The 17,447-nt window shown below is 45.9% G+C and overlaps 1 protein-coding gene across 4 annotated transcripts in view; it reads left to right on the top strand.

The window, feature by feature from the left end:
- Positions 1 to 17,447, top strand: part of SPEG (striated muscle enriched protein kinase) — a 239,638-nt gene that overhangs the window by 143,986 nt on the left and 78,205 nt on the right. For all 4 annotated transcript variants that reach the window (XM_073545451.1, XM_073545453.1, XM_073545452.1 and 1 more), the window contains 8 exons: positions 8,261 to 8,521; positions 10,808 to 10,966; positions 11,059 to 11,248; positions 12,428 to 12,657; positions 12,876 to 12,995; positions 14,743 to 14,847; positions 15,820 to 16,026; positions 17,194 to 17,317. In XM_073545451.1, the coding sequence (XP_073401552.1) occupies positions 8,261 to 8,521; positions 10,808 to 10,966; positions 11,059 to 11,248; positions 12,428 to 12,657; positions 12,876 to 12,995; positions 14,743 to 14,847; positions 15,820 to 16,026; positions 17,194 to 17,317 (1,396 nt within the window). The remainder of the gene's footprint in view (positions 1 to 8,260; positions 8,522 to 10,807; positions 10,967 to 11,058; positions 11,249 to 12,427; positions 12,658 to 12,875; positions 12,996 to 14,742; positions 14,848 to 15,819; positions 16,027 to 17,193; positions 17,318 to 17,447) is intronic.

Here is a 17,447-nt window from a genome sequence, read left to right as displayed (position 1 = left end):
CTTGCTATCCGTGAATGGGACCATTGCTGTTTACATCCAGTCTAATATGGTCCCAATTCCTCTTCACTGTAAATTGTCATCCATTATTCCAGAATGAAGAGTTTATTCTGCTAGCACTATAGGTGCAGGAACTGCCTTACTTCCACTTACCAGCATGCATTGCCAAAGACCTGTCTCCCCTACACCGAAAGCAAAAAAGCAGAAGAGAGACAATGACCTTCCCTCACTTCTTGTTGAGAGACAAGGCCCTGTCCCTACTTCTTGTAAAGAGACAAAGACTCACCCTCACTTCCTGTAAAGAGACAAGTACCTGCTCCACTTCCTGTAAAAAGACAAGGACCAGTCCCCATTTTCTGTAGGGAGACAAGGACCCACTGCAACTTCCTGTAGAAACAATATGACCCCACTTCCTGTAGAGAGTCAAGGGGGCACACCCCTACTTCCTATAGAGAGACAAAGACCTACCCCCAATTCCTATAAAGACAAGGACCCGCTCCACTTCCTATAGAGAAGGACTCCCTCCACTTCCTATAGAGAGAAGGACCCGCCCCACTTCCTATAGAGACAAGGAACCGCTCCACTTCCTATAGAGTCAACGACCCGCTCCACTTCCTGTAGAGACAAGGACCTGCTCCACTTCCTATAGAGAGAAGGACCCGCCCCACTTCCTATAGAGATAAGGACCCGCCTCACTTCCTGTAGAGACAAGGACCCGCCCCACTTCCTATAGAGACAAGGACCCGCCCCACTTCCTATAGAGACAAGGACCCGCCTCACTTCCTGTAGCAACAAGGACCCACCCCACTTCCTATAGAGACAAGGACCCGCCCCACTTCCTGTACAGACAAGGACCCGCCCCACTTCCTGTAGAGACAAGGACCCGCCTCACTTCCTGTAGAGACAAGAACCCACCCCACTTCCTGTAGAGACAAGGACCCGCCCCATTTCCTGTAGAGACAAGGACCCGCCCCACTTCCTGTAGAGACAAGGACCCGCCCCACTTCCTGTAGAGACAAGGACCCGCCCCACTTCCTGTAGAGACAAGGACCCGCCCCACTTCCTGTAGAGACAAGGACCCGCCCCACTTCCTGTAGAGACAAGGTCCCGCCCCACTTCCTGTAGAGACAAGGTCCCGCCCCACTTCCTGTAGAGACAAGGTCCCGCCCCACTTCCTGTAGAGACAAGGTCCCGCCCCACTTCCTGTAGAGACAAGGTCCCGCCCCACTTCCTGTAGAGACAAGGTCCCGCCCCACTTCCTGTAGAGACAAGGACCCGCCCCACTTCTCGTAGAGACAAGGAACCGCTCCACTTCCTATAGAGACAAGGAACCGCCCCACTTCCTGTAGAGACAAGGACCCACCCCACTTCCTATAGTGACAAGGACCCGCCCCACTTCCTATAGAGACAAGGACCCGCCCCACTTCCTGTAGAGACAAGGACCCGCCCCACTTCCTGTAGAGACAAGGACCCACCCCACTTCCTGTAGAGACAAGGACCCGCCCCACTTCCTGTAGAGACAAGGACCTGCCCCACTTCCTATAGAGACAAGGACCCGCCCCACTTCCTGTAGAGACAAGGACCCGCTCCACTTCCTATAGAGACAAGGACCCGCCCCACTTCCTGTAGAGACAAGGACCCGCTCCACTTCCTGTAGAGACAAGGACCCGCCCCACTTCCTGTAGAGACAAGGACCCGCTCCACTTCCTATAATCCACGTTTTTGCTTCTCGAAATGTAACTTCAGGCAGGAGAAAGCAAGTTATACAGAAGACTGACACCTAGTGACTTGCACTTTGGTGAGATTTTTGGACTGAAAACTTTAGTTTACGTAAATAAAGTACTTAGACATTTTTTCAGTCTTTGTGAGGCTGTAAGATGAGCTGAAGTTCATTCAAAGAGCAGTGACCATTTATTACTTTTCACAGCTGTGGGATTGTTACAGTTTCATCCAGTTCCTAAATAGACTGGAGTTCAGACTGATCCATTTTACCTGCACTGATACATTGTAGCAGCAATCGGCACAAGAGAGATTTCTGCTGCTGATGTAATTAGCTCACAGAGAATGGCCTAAGCCCTAGATTCTCTACCTGTGATACCTGTACCCTTCCTGAGCTCATGTTTTGCCTTGAAAAGGTGACAAAATAAATGGTTCTAGTATGAGAGAACTTGGATGTAAGTTGAGAAGAGGGTACAGCCAGGGCTCAAACACCAGTCTAATGGGATGTAATTTTAAGAAACAGTTGTAAAAAGTTTTTACATCTGTCTTTCACACCTCTGGATGAAAAACTAAAATGTTACTATTCTCTGACAGCAAGCAGAGATCTCAAAATTGTAAAAAAAAATGAAGTACAAAGTTTATTATACATTTTCAGAACTTTTCATTATGAGATGATTAAGCTTCATTTACAAAAGCAAAACCGCCCAATCCCCCCCCCCCGCCACTATAATGCCATTAATGCAGTGGACTCCAAACATGTGGATGTCCAGCTGTTGCAAAACTACAACTCCCAGCATGCCCTGATGGCCTAGAGCCAGGAGTTGATTAGTTACAATGTCTGGATCCCTATGCCATTTATGTCTTGCATTTCTGGATACTTTTGTAACTGTTGTAAGAAGATTTCCTAAGAAGGGAATGAGGGAGGAGGGTTGTGCACCGCATATGGGGACAGAATGTTACATGGGGCTGTGGTGGAGACTGCTCCTCTGTGCAAGCTCGGGTATCATTGCTGCTTCATTCACTGTTCCTCATATTAGTGATGTGACAGTGACGCCGGCATCGGCTCATTTACACCCAGGGGCCTGGAGTCGGTGTCTGCGTTTAGTCATCCCGTCTAATCTTACCCAAGGTGACATATCAGAAACTAAACCACATGCCATGACTCTCTTCCTTGGAGGAGCCATGTTCCTTCCATATGTATCCATTTGTATCATGCTGGTTATAAATTGTGTTCATTTACTGTCACTGTTCTTCAGCGCTGGTCCTCAGAAACCAATCGAATATACGTAAGAAGCATGAAGTCACTGTTCATATATCATCCGATATTCTGTGCTGAATATTTTCACAATACATTGTTTTAGTAGTTTTCATGATACAGAGCTCCAAATCCCCTGCAAAACTATAACTGATGTCATGTAGGTCGTCTACAGCCACCAGTAGAGGGAGCTCCAGAGCAAATGTAAGCTGCAACGCTGCCCCTAGTGGTGGATGCAGGGAGCCACAACTGTGTAATTTATAGATATGCAGGAGATTTGGAGCAATGTAGCAGAAAATAATGGAGATTCCATATATTTATTAAATGTATTGAGACCTGAGGATCAGCATTATTAAAACGTACATCATTCCTATTAGACTTTTATAGCATGTCAATAGGATTATGATCCTATGATCTTTCTCCATATTATGGCTCCAACCTTAGATCTGCAGAGAAGTCTGCAATCTGATTTATTGCAATTAGAATTTCGTTCAGTTTGTAGATCAATGGCTTTAAAGGGATTCCACCAGGGTCGGATTTTTTGCAATTTGTTACAAATCTTTTTTTCACCCTAGAGAAAGTGATCGTCGTCATTCCTGAATGACAGACAGTGGGTGCAGAGCTCTGCCTGGTTTATAACATTTCCTACTGATATGTGATAAAAGTCTAATCTCAATGACCAATTTATGGTACAATTATCATGGAAAAGCTAATAATATTCAGACAATTATTTGTGGAGCCATTGTGTCACATCTTCTAATATATAAAGTGCTCTCAGTGAGAGAAACAAAATAGGAATCTTGTGGGTATGATACCTTTTAAACCACTTTTTTCGTTTTACATCTTCTAATGGGACGTCCGACGTTCCATCTTCTGTTTTGTTGTCTGAACCCCCATGTATAGGACTAATTAAAAGGCAGTAATTAAATGGTTTCTCGGCCCTCTCTTCTGGGAGACACTGCTGTACGTGGACAGTTGCCAAAGCAACTGTCCGATGCCCATCTGGTGCTGTCTAATTAGTACGACATCCCAATAAACGATACTCTTGGAGCGTCAGCCCCGTCATGGCAGCATCTATTTTGCCGTTGTCGTAGTGGGTTGACGAAAGAGGCGCCAAACAGTCCACACTTTTTACAAACTCTCACGCTATCCATCGTCTTACAATCTTCAATCACTTTATTAATAATTTACTTTCCTCAATGTATTCCGATTATGGATTACATGTATAGAAATATATGCAGACCCCAAACCAAACCCCCTCCTTAGTAGAGAACCCAAATCCCTCCTTAAAGAGAACCTTTCACCAAATGTTACGTTTTCACTTTTTAGTGGGCAACCCCTTTAACTTTTATTAAAGGGGTTGTCCACTACTCGAACAAGCCCTTGTTAATCAATATTCCCCCCTCCCCCCTTATAAAATAACAGCAGCTATACTTACCTCGGCCAATTACTGTCCCATCTGGAACGGCACTCGCCTCGGATCTGATTATAGTGGTTATCATTGTATAAGGGGGGAACATAGTGATTGCGAAGGGGCTGTCCAAGTGTCCGAGTAGTGGCTAAAGATTTGTCTTTTCTTTAATAAAGATCCCTGACCAGATCCCCAAAAATACAGAGTCTAGACCAAACCACCTAAATACAGACCCTGGACCAAATTCCACAATGCAAGCTCTGGATCAGATCCCCCTTAAGGCCTCATTCACACGACTGTGTTGCACATAGGAGTTCCATCCATTATTTTTTTTTTTGACGGACAGGGGTCTAAGGGGAGAGTGACAACCCAGGCCTGGCATGTTAGAGTGAGGAGACTTACAAGCCATGCATGCGCCTCTGAGACATTAAATATACAAATTGTCTCTAGGAAGGCGACTAGAACGGTAGCGCTTGCAAGACTTGTTAGAGTCAATACTGACTTTTAGGATCGCCGCTTCCAATAGGTGGCGCTAGAGTTATAGTCCTCTTCTTCTATAAAGAGGCAATTTGCATATTTTATTTTTTTCACTGATATAATATCCATTATAATCTATAGCGCTATTCACGTGTCCGTTTTTCTCACAGATGAAAAGGGCCAATACAAGACTATGGATCCCTGATAAACACGTACATCACACGGATGGCATCGGGGCACAATCCTTGTGTTTAAAGTAGAGGAGAATTGTAATTTATTTCCTTATCCATCGCAGTGCCAATGTGAGGATTCACAAGTCTGCAGTCACCTAGAGTAACTGCAGACTTGTAGTTTTACACCACACTACCCCTTTAAGAATAAGCCTTTTATAAAATCTCACATTTACCTGACCTTCCCCTTAATAAAAATTCCAGACCCGGTCTCCCTAAACACAGACCCGAGTCCAAACCCTCTGAATAATAGAACCCCCCCATCCCCACCTCGATGCAGATCACAGAACAGGCTCCCCAAAATAAAGACACCGCACCAAACCAAGCTTTTGTGACTTCGTACACCGGTCCAGGTCAAACCCACCAAGTTTTTGAAAAACGAATGGAATGTAGGAACAAAATGTTCTCTAGTTCCTGACTGATGCCGGCAGCTGAAAGATGCACCGAAATCATTAAATGGCGCAAGTCTTGTAATGAATTATTAGGCGCATCTTACTTCATGAAGCCTGGCATGTAAGACACCCATGCCGACGGGCCAGGGCCAGTGTTCTGGTCTTGGCATCGGTGTGTGATCTGCAGCCGGTGCCCAACAGTGGAGACAAGTGCAGGCAGAGGGGGGCATAATCTGAGAAGCCGCAGCTCAATGGGGTCTTTCCTTCTCTTCCTGGAGAAATCGCATAATTCTGGGAAAGTTGGCAAGTAAAATGTAACTCTGGATGTGAAAAGAGAGGAAAACGTCTCATCATCATCACCATATCCTTATATCTGAGATGTGAAATAATGGCCAAGAAATGATTGTATAACCCACAGATCAGTAAGGAGGAGGTATCCAGCTTTCCTGATAATTGATGTCAAATTAAAGTTCAATCACCAGAAAATACAACACTTTCTTCATTGTCTGTATTTTTTGCTTTGTGTAAAGAGCATTTTCATGTTAAGAAAATCTGAACTAAGTCGTCTTCTATCAAGCTGTAAAAAGTCCTGTTCAGCTGTAAGCTATATCTGGGAAAGCTGGGCAACAAACACTACGGCCGCTATTACCTACTGTATTGCACACCTGGGTGTGTGTGTGTATATATATATATATATATATATATATATATATATAATATGAGACCATTTCCAAATGTTCAGTTTGTCTGATTTTTGTCTTTATAGGTATATTTTTGAGTAAAATGTAAATTGTTGTTTTAGTCTACAAACTTCTCACAACATGTCTCTGAATTTCCAGGCAATACATTTTTTTTCTGAAAAGGAGAAATGGTCAAAATTAACATAAAAAAACAAAAAAACAGTGCTTTCAGACCTCAAATAATGCAAAGAAAAGAAAACTAGTTCATAATTTAGAATTTAGAAACAACAATACTAATGTTTTAACTCGGGAAGAGTTCAGAAATCAATATTTTGTAGAATAACCATGAGGCCGGGGTCACACTGGCGAGGAATACGGCCGAGTGAGAGGCGCTAAAAGCACGCATTAGACACGGACCAATGATTCTCTATGGGGTCCCTCGCACCAGCCGTACATTTCTCATCCGTATTCTACGGTCCGTGCCATCGCAGCATGCTGCGATTGTCAGCGTACTACGGCCGTAGTACGCCAATGCAAGTCTATGGGTGCGCAAAAAATACGGATTACACACGGACCACACGTGACTTGCGAGAAATACGCACCAGGTGTCTTTTAGCAAAGCCGGCAATTCAGTGCACGATACAGTAAACTCACACTGACAGGTTTAATAAAGAAACAAAAGAATAGATAAATACACATAGAATACATATTATATATATATATGCATTCTATGTGTCTATATCTATTCTTTCGTTTCTGTTAGAAACCCTGTCATAGGGCTCCATTATATGTCCATTTTGCAAGGCGGCGAGAAAATCTCGCCATACGGATTACATACGGATGCTGACATGCGCAAAATACGCGACCACACCTTGCTTACGGATGACATACGGAGCACTATTTAGGGGTCATTCATCCGTATTATGCATGTAAAATACTGACCGTATTTTGCGTCGGTTAGTGTGACCCCGGCCTGATTGTTAATCACGGCTTTCATGCTTCTTGGCTGTTTTCCACCAGTCTTTCACATTGCTTTTGGGTGACCTTACGCCACTCCTGGAACAAAAGTTTAAGCAGTTCTTCTTTGTTTGATGGCTTGTGACTATCTATCTTAGTTGCAATACTGGGAACAACTAAGTTCCTGCGCAGAACCCTCAAACTCCCAGGCTTCTGGTAGAGGACCCGAGAATGAGAAAGGACAACAAAGACCACCCCCGTGGGGGTGAGAAGGAAGTTTATTTTTAAATATATATATATATATTAAAAGACACCACTGCCCATTCTCCAAACCTGAACCCCATTGAAAACCTCTGGAATGTAATCAAGAGGAAGATGGAGAGTCACAAGACTTCCAACAAAGAAGAAATGCTTACATTTTTGTGCCAGAACCAGTGTGAAAGACTGGTGGAAAGCATGCAAAGACGCATGAAAGCTATTTTTAAAAATCATGGTTATTCCACAAAATATTGATTTCAGAACTCTTCCTGAGTTAAAACATTAGTATTGTTGTTTCTAAATGATTATGAACTTGTTTTCATGTGTATGTATATATAATAACATGACAGAAGTCCCTGCCTGGAGCCTCGGAAAGCTGTGTGATGTTCCAGTTGGAATTATGGTCTTTTGGACTGTCATTCGGCTTTATATGACCCCTGAATGACATGTCTGCCTTGTAATGTAACAGTTAAAGATAGAGCTTGAGACAACCCATTTAAGGCGTAATTGGTCGCCACTCTGCTTTCCCAATGGGATATGTAACAGCCACCATGTTGTTTGTCACCCAACTTTCCCTGAACTGGATATAACCAAGACACAGCTGAGGAGGAGAGGACGACGCGCAGATTTCTGATGCTCTTTACTAGTGACTGTGCCTTGAGTATTTGAGAACTTGTGACGTTCTTGGAGTTGTCTCACTGAACTCCTGAACGTTCCTCTCAGCTCCTCATCCTCTCATTGTGCATCTCCGTCTCTGGCGGTCTCTTCCCGTGTAACACGTTATCTTCCCTCTCTTTGTGTTGTCTTCTCCTTGTTGGTCATTGTGTTCTGCCACATTGTGGGGTCTCGCTATTGCGTCCTCGTGTGTGTGTGCGCAATCAAAGCTTCGTCCGGCAGCAGCACGCTGGAGGTGGTGACCCCCCTGCAGGATGTGAGTGTGTGCGCTGGGGAGGCGGCTGTGTTTGCGTGTGTGGTGTCGGGACCCCAGGACCTGGACGTGGACTGGATGTTTCATGGGAAACTGCTGCAGCCGGCTCTGCTGGATTGTAAAATGCGATTCAACGGCAAACAGTCTCTGCTGCTCCTCAACTCGGTCCACGAAGATGACAGCGGGGTCTACACCTGCAAGCTGAGCACCGCACGAGGTAACCACCATAATATATCCCCCTTGTGCTTAACCCTCTACTTTCTACCATCTCTCAGCACAATCCCATGGTTTACATATGGTTATAACCTACATAAACAATAGAGACGCTTTCTAAATACATACTGTAACATTACTATGGTACTGCTAGCATGTATTATACTCCAGAGCTGCACTCACTATTCTGCTCCTGAGTTAGGCTGGTTTCACATTTGCATCTGTGTGCGCAGTGTTTGATCTACATGCGTCGTGCGTACAGATATTTAACATGTTGTAGGTGGTGCGCGGCGAACACAACATGTTGCATTTTTTGAGGCGTCAAATATGCGCAGGCATGCGCATGCAGATGAGTGTGTAAAAAACGTATTACAGTCTATGGGAACGCATTTGTACGCAAGGACATGTAAATAGAAATCCAATGAGACACGCCCATTTTTGTCTGATGTCATATCGACCGCATGCGCATAAACAGCGCAAACACATGCACACGCAGCGTTTTTTTCCGTAATACATATCATGATGCGCATAAAAAACACTGCGTAACAATGCATTTTGCATGCGTTTGCGGATGCTGATGATACGCTGCGGACTCAAACGCTAATGTGAACCTAGCCTTACATCCTGTTTTATTATACCCCAGAGCTGCACTCACTATTCTGCTGGTGCAGTCACTGTGTACACACATTACATTACTGATCCTGAGTTACATCCAGTATTATACCCCAGAGCTGCACTCACTATTCTGCTGGTGCAGTCACTATGTACATACATTACATTACAATACTGATTCTGTGTTACATCCTGTATTTATACCCGGGAGCTGCACTCACTATTCTGCTGGTGCAGTCACTATGTACATACATTACATTACATTACTGATCCTGTGTTACATCCTGTATTTATACCCCGGAGCTGCACTCACTATTCTGCTGGTGCAGTCACTATGTACATACATTACATTACTGATCCTGAGTTACACCCTGTATTATACTCCAGAGCTGCATTCACTATTCTGCTGGTGCAGTCCCTGTGTACATACATTACATTACTGATCCTGAGTTACATCCTGTATTATACCCCAGAGCTGCACTCACTATTCTGCTGGTGCAGTCCCTGTGTACATACATTACATTACTGATCCTGAGTTACACCCTGTATTATACTCCAGAGCTGCATTCACTATTCTGCTGGTGCAGTCACTGTGTACATACATTACTGATCCTGAGTTATATCCTGTATTATACTCCAGAGCTGCACTCACTATTCTGCTGGTGCAGTCACTGTGTACATACATTACATTACTGATCCTGAGTCACATCCTGTATTATACTCCAGAGCTGCACTCACTATTCTGCTGGTGCAGTCACTGTGTACATACATTACATTACTGATCCTGAGTCACATCCTGTATTATACTCCAGAGCTGCACTCACTAATCTGCTGGTGCAGTCACTGTGAACATACATTACATTACTGATCCTGAGTTACATCCTGTATTATACTCCAGAGCTGCACTCACTATTCTGCTGGTGCAGTCACTGTGTACATACATTACATTACTGATCCTGAGTTACATCCTGTATTATACTCCAGAGCTGCACTCACTATTCTGCTGGTGCAGTCACTGTGCACATACATTACATTACTGATCCTGAGTTACCTCCTGTATTATACTCCAGAGCTGCACTCACTATTCTGCTGGTGCAGTCACTGTGAACATACATTACATTACTGATCCTGAGTTACATCCTGTATTATACTCCAGAGCTGCACTCACTATTCTGCTGGTGCAGTCACTGTGTACATACATTACATTACTGATCCTGAATTACATCCTGTATTATCCTCCACAGGTGATCACATAAATGAAGGGACCCCACAAAGACTCATAAATTATGACTTGGTTGCTACTTGCCACCTCCTCTAGGGGGAGCTCACTGCCTTTGCATTTTTCGCACTGATATTGAACGCAAAGGGAGTTGTCCATGGCTGGGGTCACACTTACCAGAAACTTGTGTGAGCCTTGCGTCTCAATACCCGGCACTGACGCCAGCACTCAGACCGAAGTGCTCAGCTGCATAGAAATACATGCAGCCCCACACTCCGCTCCCGAGTGCCGGCGGCAGTGCTGGGTATTGAGACGCGAGGCTCGCGCGAGTTTCTCGCATTGCAGTTGCAAGTCTGACCCCGGCCTAATTCTGTTTGCACTCATGTCCCTCTAGTGGTAGCTGCAGGTACTGCTTTGACTGTTTAGATAAATCTTTTCTCCTTGCTGCCTATCTGCTAGATGAGCTGACGTGCAGTGCCATGCTGACAGTGCAGCCCTCGCTGGCTCCTCTCTTCACCAGGAAGATGTCAGATCGAGATGTAATCGAGGGTCGGACAGCCCGGCTGGATTGTAAGATCAGTGGCACACCGCCGCCTGTGGTCACATGGATGCGTGATGGTGAGTGTTCTGCACTGACTGGCTTACATCATATTAGCTCATTTGGAAAAATGTTTATTTCATTACCATTTTCTTTATTTCTTCCTTTTCAGGTCATCCAGTGGAAGAGAGTGAGACATTGCATATCCTGCAAGAAAGGGGATATCACACCCTGCTGATCACCCAGGTGTCTAGTGAGGATGAGGGTCAATATACCGCCACAGCCTGCAACCCTCATGGCGAAGCTGAGTGCTCTGCGGAGCTGTATGTGGAGGAGCCCAGACTTGGCGCCTCAACCCATATGTAAGGAAATCCAGCTCGGGTATATACAGTATAATAGAACATAAAGATTCTAGAAACTTACCGTGTGGGAAAAGCAGAATATGTGCATATAGCCTTGTGTATACAGCCCCTGTGCGCCTCGATGGTTACAGGCTAGAAAGAAAAGGTGCCCAGGAGCTGTAGTCAAAGCATTGACAGGAAACCCCCCAATACAGTGTGATATATGGGCGATCAGGAGAGTGAGACTAAAATAAAGTTTTAAAAAGTTTTTTTTTATTACAAAATGCAGTGTCTTCCTTTTTTTCCATTTAAATTGCTTCGTTCTTTAGCAAAATTAGAATGAAAAAAATGACAGCTATTTTGTATCTCTGCATCTCTAACACTTGACGTATATTTATCCCCTCTCCTACAGAACAGATTGAAAACTAGTCGAGAAATCATATATACCGCAAGGTAGTATTAACACAAACTATAAGGCTATGTGCACACGCTGCGGATTCTGCTGCGGATTGGCCTCTGCGGATCCGCAGCAGTTCCGTAGACATGGTACAGAATAATGTTATCCTATGGGATTTACAATCCGCTGTGCGCATGCTGCGGATTATTCCCTGCGGAAAATATGCGGTTTGAAATCCGCAGCATGTCAATTCTTTCTGCGGATTCCGCAGTGGTTTGCCACCTGTTCCATTGTCCAGGTGTCAAACCGCAGGGGAAAACCGCTGGCCAATCCGCAGGAAAACCGCAGGTCACTTTACCTGCGGTTTTACCTGCGGATCCGCACGGAAAAATCCACTGGTGAATCAGCAGCGTGTGCACATAGCCTAACTCACCGCACAAAGAACAAGTATTACCCGGCTCCAGCAATTCCAAAAATAAAGAGCTGGTAACATCACAACACACAAATATAATGATCTTTCTTGCAAAAGTAATAAAAGTGTAAAAACGATATGATTTTACTGTTACTGTAAAGAGACTGATCTGCAGAACAAAAGTAAAATCTTGTTTACTCCCCAAGAATGGGACCTTCCAAAAATGTGGGTTTTTCACATTCACCCCTCAAAAGAATGAATAAATGCTAATAAATACATTATTTGTATCCCAAAATAGTGGTGAAATATAACACTTAGAGGAAAATAAAAAAATCATGTGATGCTCAGACTGCGGCTATAAACTAATATTCAGCCATGATACATCATTCAGATCCAAGCTTGAAAAGATGCCATCCATCCCGGAGGAGCCGGAGGTGCAGGACATCGAGGTGGAAGGGGTCCTCATGCCTGATTTCCTACGTCCTCTGCAAGACTTAGATGTGGTGGAGTCTCGTGAAGTTCAGCTGGAGTGTCAGGTCACCGGCTTACCGTATCCTACGATCACCTGGTACCACAATGGGCAGAAGATCCAGAGCACGGACGACTGCAAGATGACCCAATGTAAGAAACCCCAAAAGGGGGGAAAATCCTAAGACACAAGATACAAATTCTCAAACCTAAAAAGACTTAGGATCTGATGCCTGTCTTATGTTTTTTGCTGCATAGTCAGACATTAAGCTTATGTTCCTCTAGCACAGCAGGAACTCGCAGCACCATCTTCTGGCTGAAGATTATGGGAAGTCTGAGAGACCAAACGCTTGTCTTGTGTTTCCTTGTAGATAAAGACATTCATCGTCTGGTGTTCCCGTCGGTCAGTCATTCTCATGCAGGGGTCTACAAGAGTGTGATTTCCAACAAGGTGGGCAAAGCTGCTTGCTATGCCCACCTCTACGTCACAGGTAAGACTTGTGTGGCCTTGTAGTACGTGTGCCGACTGGGGGGTGGTCCCTTTCGGCTGTGGAACAGACTGGAGACAGACGCGGAAATCCGTTCAATCAGGTCCAACTTTACTGGGTGTCCTCTTGACATCCACAGCAAACACGACAGCTTCTGCTCCTAGACCCCGGTACCTATCACCTCCTCCTACTCCTGTCTGGCGAAGACCCCTGGGTTCTTCCACCGTGGCTGCCATTAGGCCCACGGCCACAGCGTTTCCCCCGACCGAGTCTGCCCGCTGCGACACTTACTGCTCCTTCAGTGTCCAGCCGTCCGGTACCCCAGGCCTCCTTTAGTCAGCGCCTTTCTGACCTGCAGCTGTCCTCTCAGGGCCACCCCCCTCTCTCCGAGTATCCTTCTCTCTCCTCTGTCTTTCCTGAGCTTGTCCTCCCTCCGTCTTCTCCTGAGCTCTTCTCTCTTCTATCTCCTCCTGGGTGTCTGCCCTGCCCCTGGGACTCTCCTTCCTTTTATCGCCTCATCCTGGAAATCCCCTTCCCAGTCACCCTGACTCCGCCCACCATGACGCTGCGGTTTCTCTAGCCTAAAGCTGCTGTTGAGCCCTTTTCTCAATATTCTATGTCTCCATCTTGTGGCCAAAACCCGGTACTATACCGTTTTTTACTAATTCTAGCTGTTGTCCCACACATATACATTCAAGTCAGAAGAAAGCATTGTACACATCCCCTTTTACATTTTCCCTCTTTATCAGACAGGTCCATAGGTCAGTCCACCCCCTACAGCTTCATGGTTTATTCATGGCAGCATTGGCAGGCGATGTCCAGGATTTCTTCTTATTCCTAAAGAGGAGGAGAAGTTAGCTACTTCCTCTCTCACCAACAAGGATTAGAGGATGAAGTGCTTCTTCGCTCTGGATGCCACAATAGGAATGATGAAGACCCTTTGTGCTCCCGCCCCGGAATAATACTGGTTAATGTCTCCCAAAAAGTGATAATTCTCCCTTTGTGCTCACACAATACCCAACTTTGTGCCCCACACTGGAATAATACCCTTTATTGCCTCCCAAAAAGTGATAATTTCCCCTTTGTGCCCCACGCAGTAATATTTCCACTTCATGACCTCCTTCTTGTAATTATCCCTCTTTGTGCCTCCACCAGATAATAGTGTCTTTCGTGCCCCCAAAGTAGTTATCACTTTTTGCGTCTTCATAAAATAATAGTGCCCATATATGCCCACATAATAATTAGAGTAAAATCAGCCTTTGTGCCCAACAGCAGTAACGATCCCCTCCTTGTACTTTTACCCTTTTATGCCCCCCACATGTAATAATAAAACCCCATTTTGGGCACAAAAGTAATAATAGTCTTTGTGCCCCCATAAAATAATAGTGCCCCTTTTGCGCCTCCTTAAGGTAGTTTTACTCTTTTGGGGTCACACAGCATTAGTGACCCCCATCCTTGTATTCTCTCTCATCATGACTGAGTACTAGGGAGGCCAGTAACAGACCGGGTGACAGTGAAATTAGCCGCATGACACCTAATATGGCTGCCAGTGGCAGCCGTCAGATAGCTACTTCCTTTCCCAGGACCATAAGGCAGGAGACGTCTGAAACAGATGAGTGTAAGGGGTGAAATCGATATCTGTTGTCTGACTGGTGAAAACTATGGATAAAGTTTTTCACTGATGGAAACTTCTCTTATGTGGTTTCTGGCACAATTTCATCAGCTCATCATTTGTTCCTTGTGACTACAGATGTGGTGCCCACCCCTCCTGATGGACCCCCTATAATTACCTCTGTAACCGGAAAAGTAGTCAAGCTCAGATGGAATCCCCCGAAAAGGCTGGATCCTGCCATCGGTATATGTCTGCCTGCTCATCGTTGCCATTTCCCACCAGCAGTGTACATGTATGAGAGATGGATGTTTATAGAAGTATTGTGCTCGCTCCGCTCATAGCAGGGGACGGCTGTATTACACAGATGGCACCGACCGTGGTCGGAGCAGAAGTCATGTGACTGAAAGGTCCTGCTAAATGTCCAGGGGTCAGACCTTGATGTTGGGGGGAGGTCAGGCTCACAATCTCCAATATAGGTGATGGATGTGGCCAATGTCCGGGCTCTGTGCGGCCGCTCATATTCTCCCACCCCTGTCATGTCTGTGTGGAGCTTGTGCACTGGGCACAGTCATGCGGAACGGTCAAGGGTCTCTCCATAGTCTCCTCCAGAGTCCAGTGGTGGGGCTTTACACCACTCCATCCAACGCTCGGCATTGTGCTTGGTGATGTACGGCTGCATGCAGCTGCTCAGCCGCGAAGCTCCAGTGTTTGTGCTGATATTAATACCAGAGGAGGTCTGGACTCTGTAGTTATGTGGTCAGACGAGAGGCTGCCTGTTATACGCTGGCACAATGGATCTGAAGGAGAGACCGGAATTCAGTGATTTAAGGCCCCCATACACATTAGAATAATTTCGGCTGAACCTGCCGATAGCGAGGGTTTGGTTAGCAGTCTAATGTGTATGGGGGCACCGGCTGACTGATGTTTAATGTGCATGTCCGATTTTGAATTGGGGAGGGCATTGTTCTCCTGGAGATAAATCACCGTGTCAGTCGGCGGTCTTCTCATAGAGAACAGCGGAGCGTTCGGCTGAGCGGGCCCTCCTGTCTGGGAGATGACTGTCTGCCGAACAACTGACCGAAGCTTCGCTCGTCCCACAGCGTCAGCCGGGCCCCCGGACTCCTCTCCATGTCTTGAATTTAGATTGTCTTTCTGACTCCTTATTACAGACCTCAGATACTTTGTGTCACCCATGGTGTGTTTCTGTCCTGGCAGATGTGGCGGCGCTCACGTACTCGTTGCAGCAGCAGGCCGTGGGCTCTCTCCAGTGGACGGTCATAGCCAGCAACCTGAAGGAGACCAGCTATAGTGTCAGGTCATTAAATAAGCGCTACCAGTACTTATTCCGTGTGGTCACATACACTGCAACGTCACACAGCAAACCCTCTGCGCCCAGCGACTGCGTCAGACTTCTAGACCGAGGTGAGAGGAGGAAGTCCGAGGTCTGCGATACATTCTGCAATGTTTTCAGCTTGATGAGGGATATCTGTTGTGAGTTCATTTTCCCCTTCATTACTGAGGCCCGATGAACTCCCTCTTCTGGTAAAGAAAGGTAGTGAGCCTGATTGTCAAACACCTGAAGCTGATGATTGTGACTGGCTGAGTGGAGTTACGGACTGGATATAATGCTGCCGACGCCCTTCTGCCCTGCGGGTGATTTCTCTGTGGGATCCTTGGAGACCAGTCTGAATTCCTGCTCCTCCAAAGCTAAGTTTGCTGCTCGGCCTTTTTCTGTTATGAATGAGTCACCGTAGGAGGCAATAGCAGAAATACAAGCTAAGTCCAGAAAACCAGAGAAGTTGGCAACTATCAGATTGCAGACCCCTGAACCTATCAACACAACTAGCAGTAGCCGTGGGGGGTTCCTACGATGCCCTAGACCCCTCGATCACAGCCGGAGAAATACATAGGCCTAAAGAGAGAAAGGGGAAATCTAAACTGCCCCAGAGCAGACCCCAAAGCAATAGACAGCCCCCAACATATAATGACGGTGAAGCAAGATGAAAATACTAACACAGACAGAAAGATAGACTGAGCAAAGACGGGGCCCCAAAACTACCTAGATAGGAAAGGACAGGAAGGCTGCTGTCTGCAATCTGCCAAAACCCTATCAAAGACATAAGCCAACCAGCTGATATGAAAAAGGCCCTGAAGCAGCTAGGCTTCAAAAACTGAATCAGCACTCAGGTATTTTCAGAAGACAGAGCTAAATGAATTCAGCACACCCCAGCAGGGAATGGCAGAAATCCAGAAAAACAAAGCAAAAACAAAGTCAAAGCACAAAAGCAAAAGGCCGAGCAGCAAACTTAGCTTTGGAGGAGCAGGAATTCAGACTGGTCTCCAAGGATCCCACAGAGAAATCACCCGCAGGGCAGAAGGGCGTCGGCAGCATTATATCCAGTCCGTAACTCCACTCAGCCAGTCACAATCATCAGCCTCAGGTGTTTGACAATCAGGCTCACTACCTTTCTTTACCAGAAGAGGGAGTTCCTCGGGCCTCAGTAATGAAGGGGAAAATGAACTCACAACAGATATCCATAGCTTGGTGTCCAACTGATTATTACTGTGACACGTGACTTGGTCTTACAGGTCCCTACCAACAGGAGGCGCCAGTCATCACCGATCGCCCTGAGCTGTTGTACATGGTAGAGAATCAGCTATTGTGCGCCACTGTGACGCTGAACCACGTGGATGCCAGAGTCACTTGGCGGAGGTAACAACTGCAGCAATGCAGAGCTGTATGTGAGCTGGGCCCCGCCGGCGCAAAACGCAGACACTAGGACCGGGCGTAATTCTTACCTCCGTACCCTCTGTAATTGTTGATCTTGTGGTTTCCTATCCAA

The sequence above is a fragment of the Dendrobates tinctorius genome, unplaced genomic scaffold (assembly GCF_039654945.1).
Source record: "Dendrobates tinctorius isolate UK_male_01 unplaced genomic scaffold, ASM3965494v1 ptg000143l, whole genome shotgun sequence".
Lineage (NCBI taxonomy): Eukaryota > Metazoa > Chordata > Amphibia > Anura > Dendrobatidae > Dendrobates > Dendrobates tinctorius.
The sequence above is the reverse complement of the archived record's forward strand: the minus strand, read 5'-3'. Positions and strand labels throughout refer to the sequence as shown.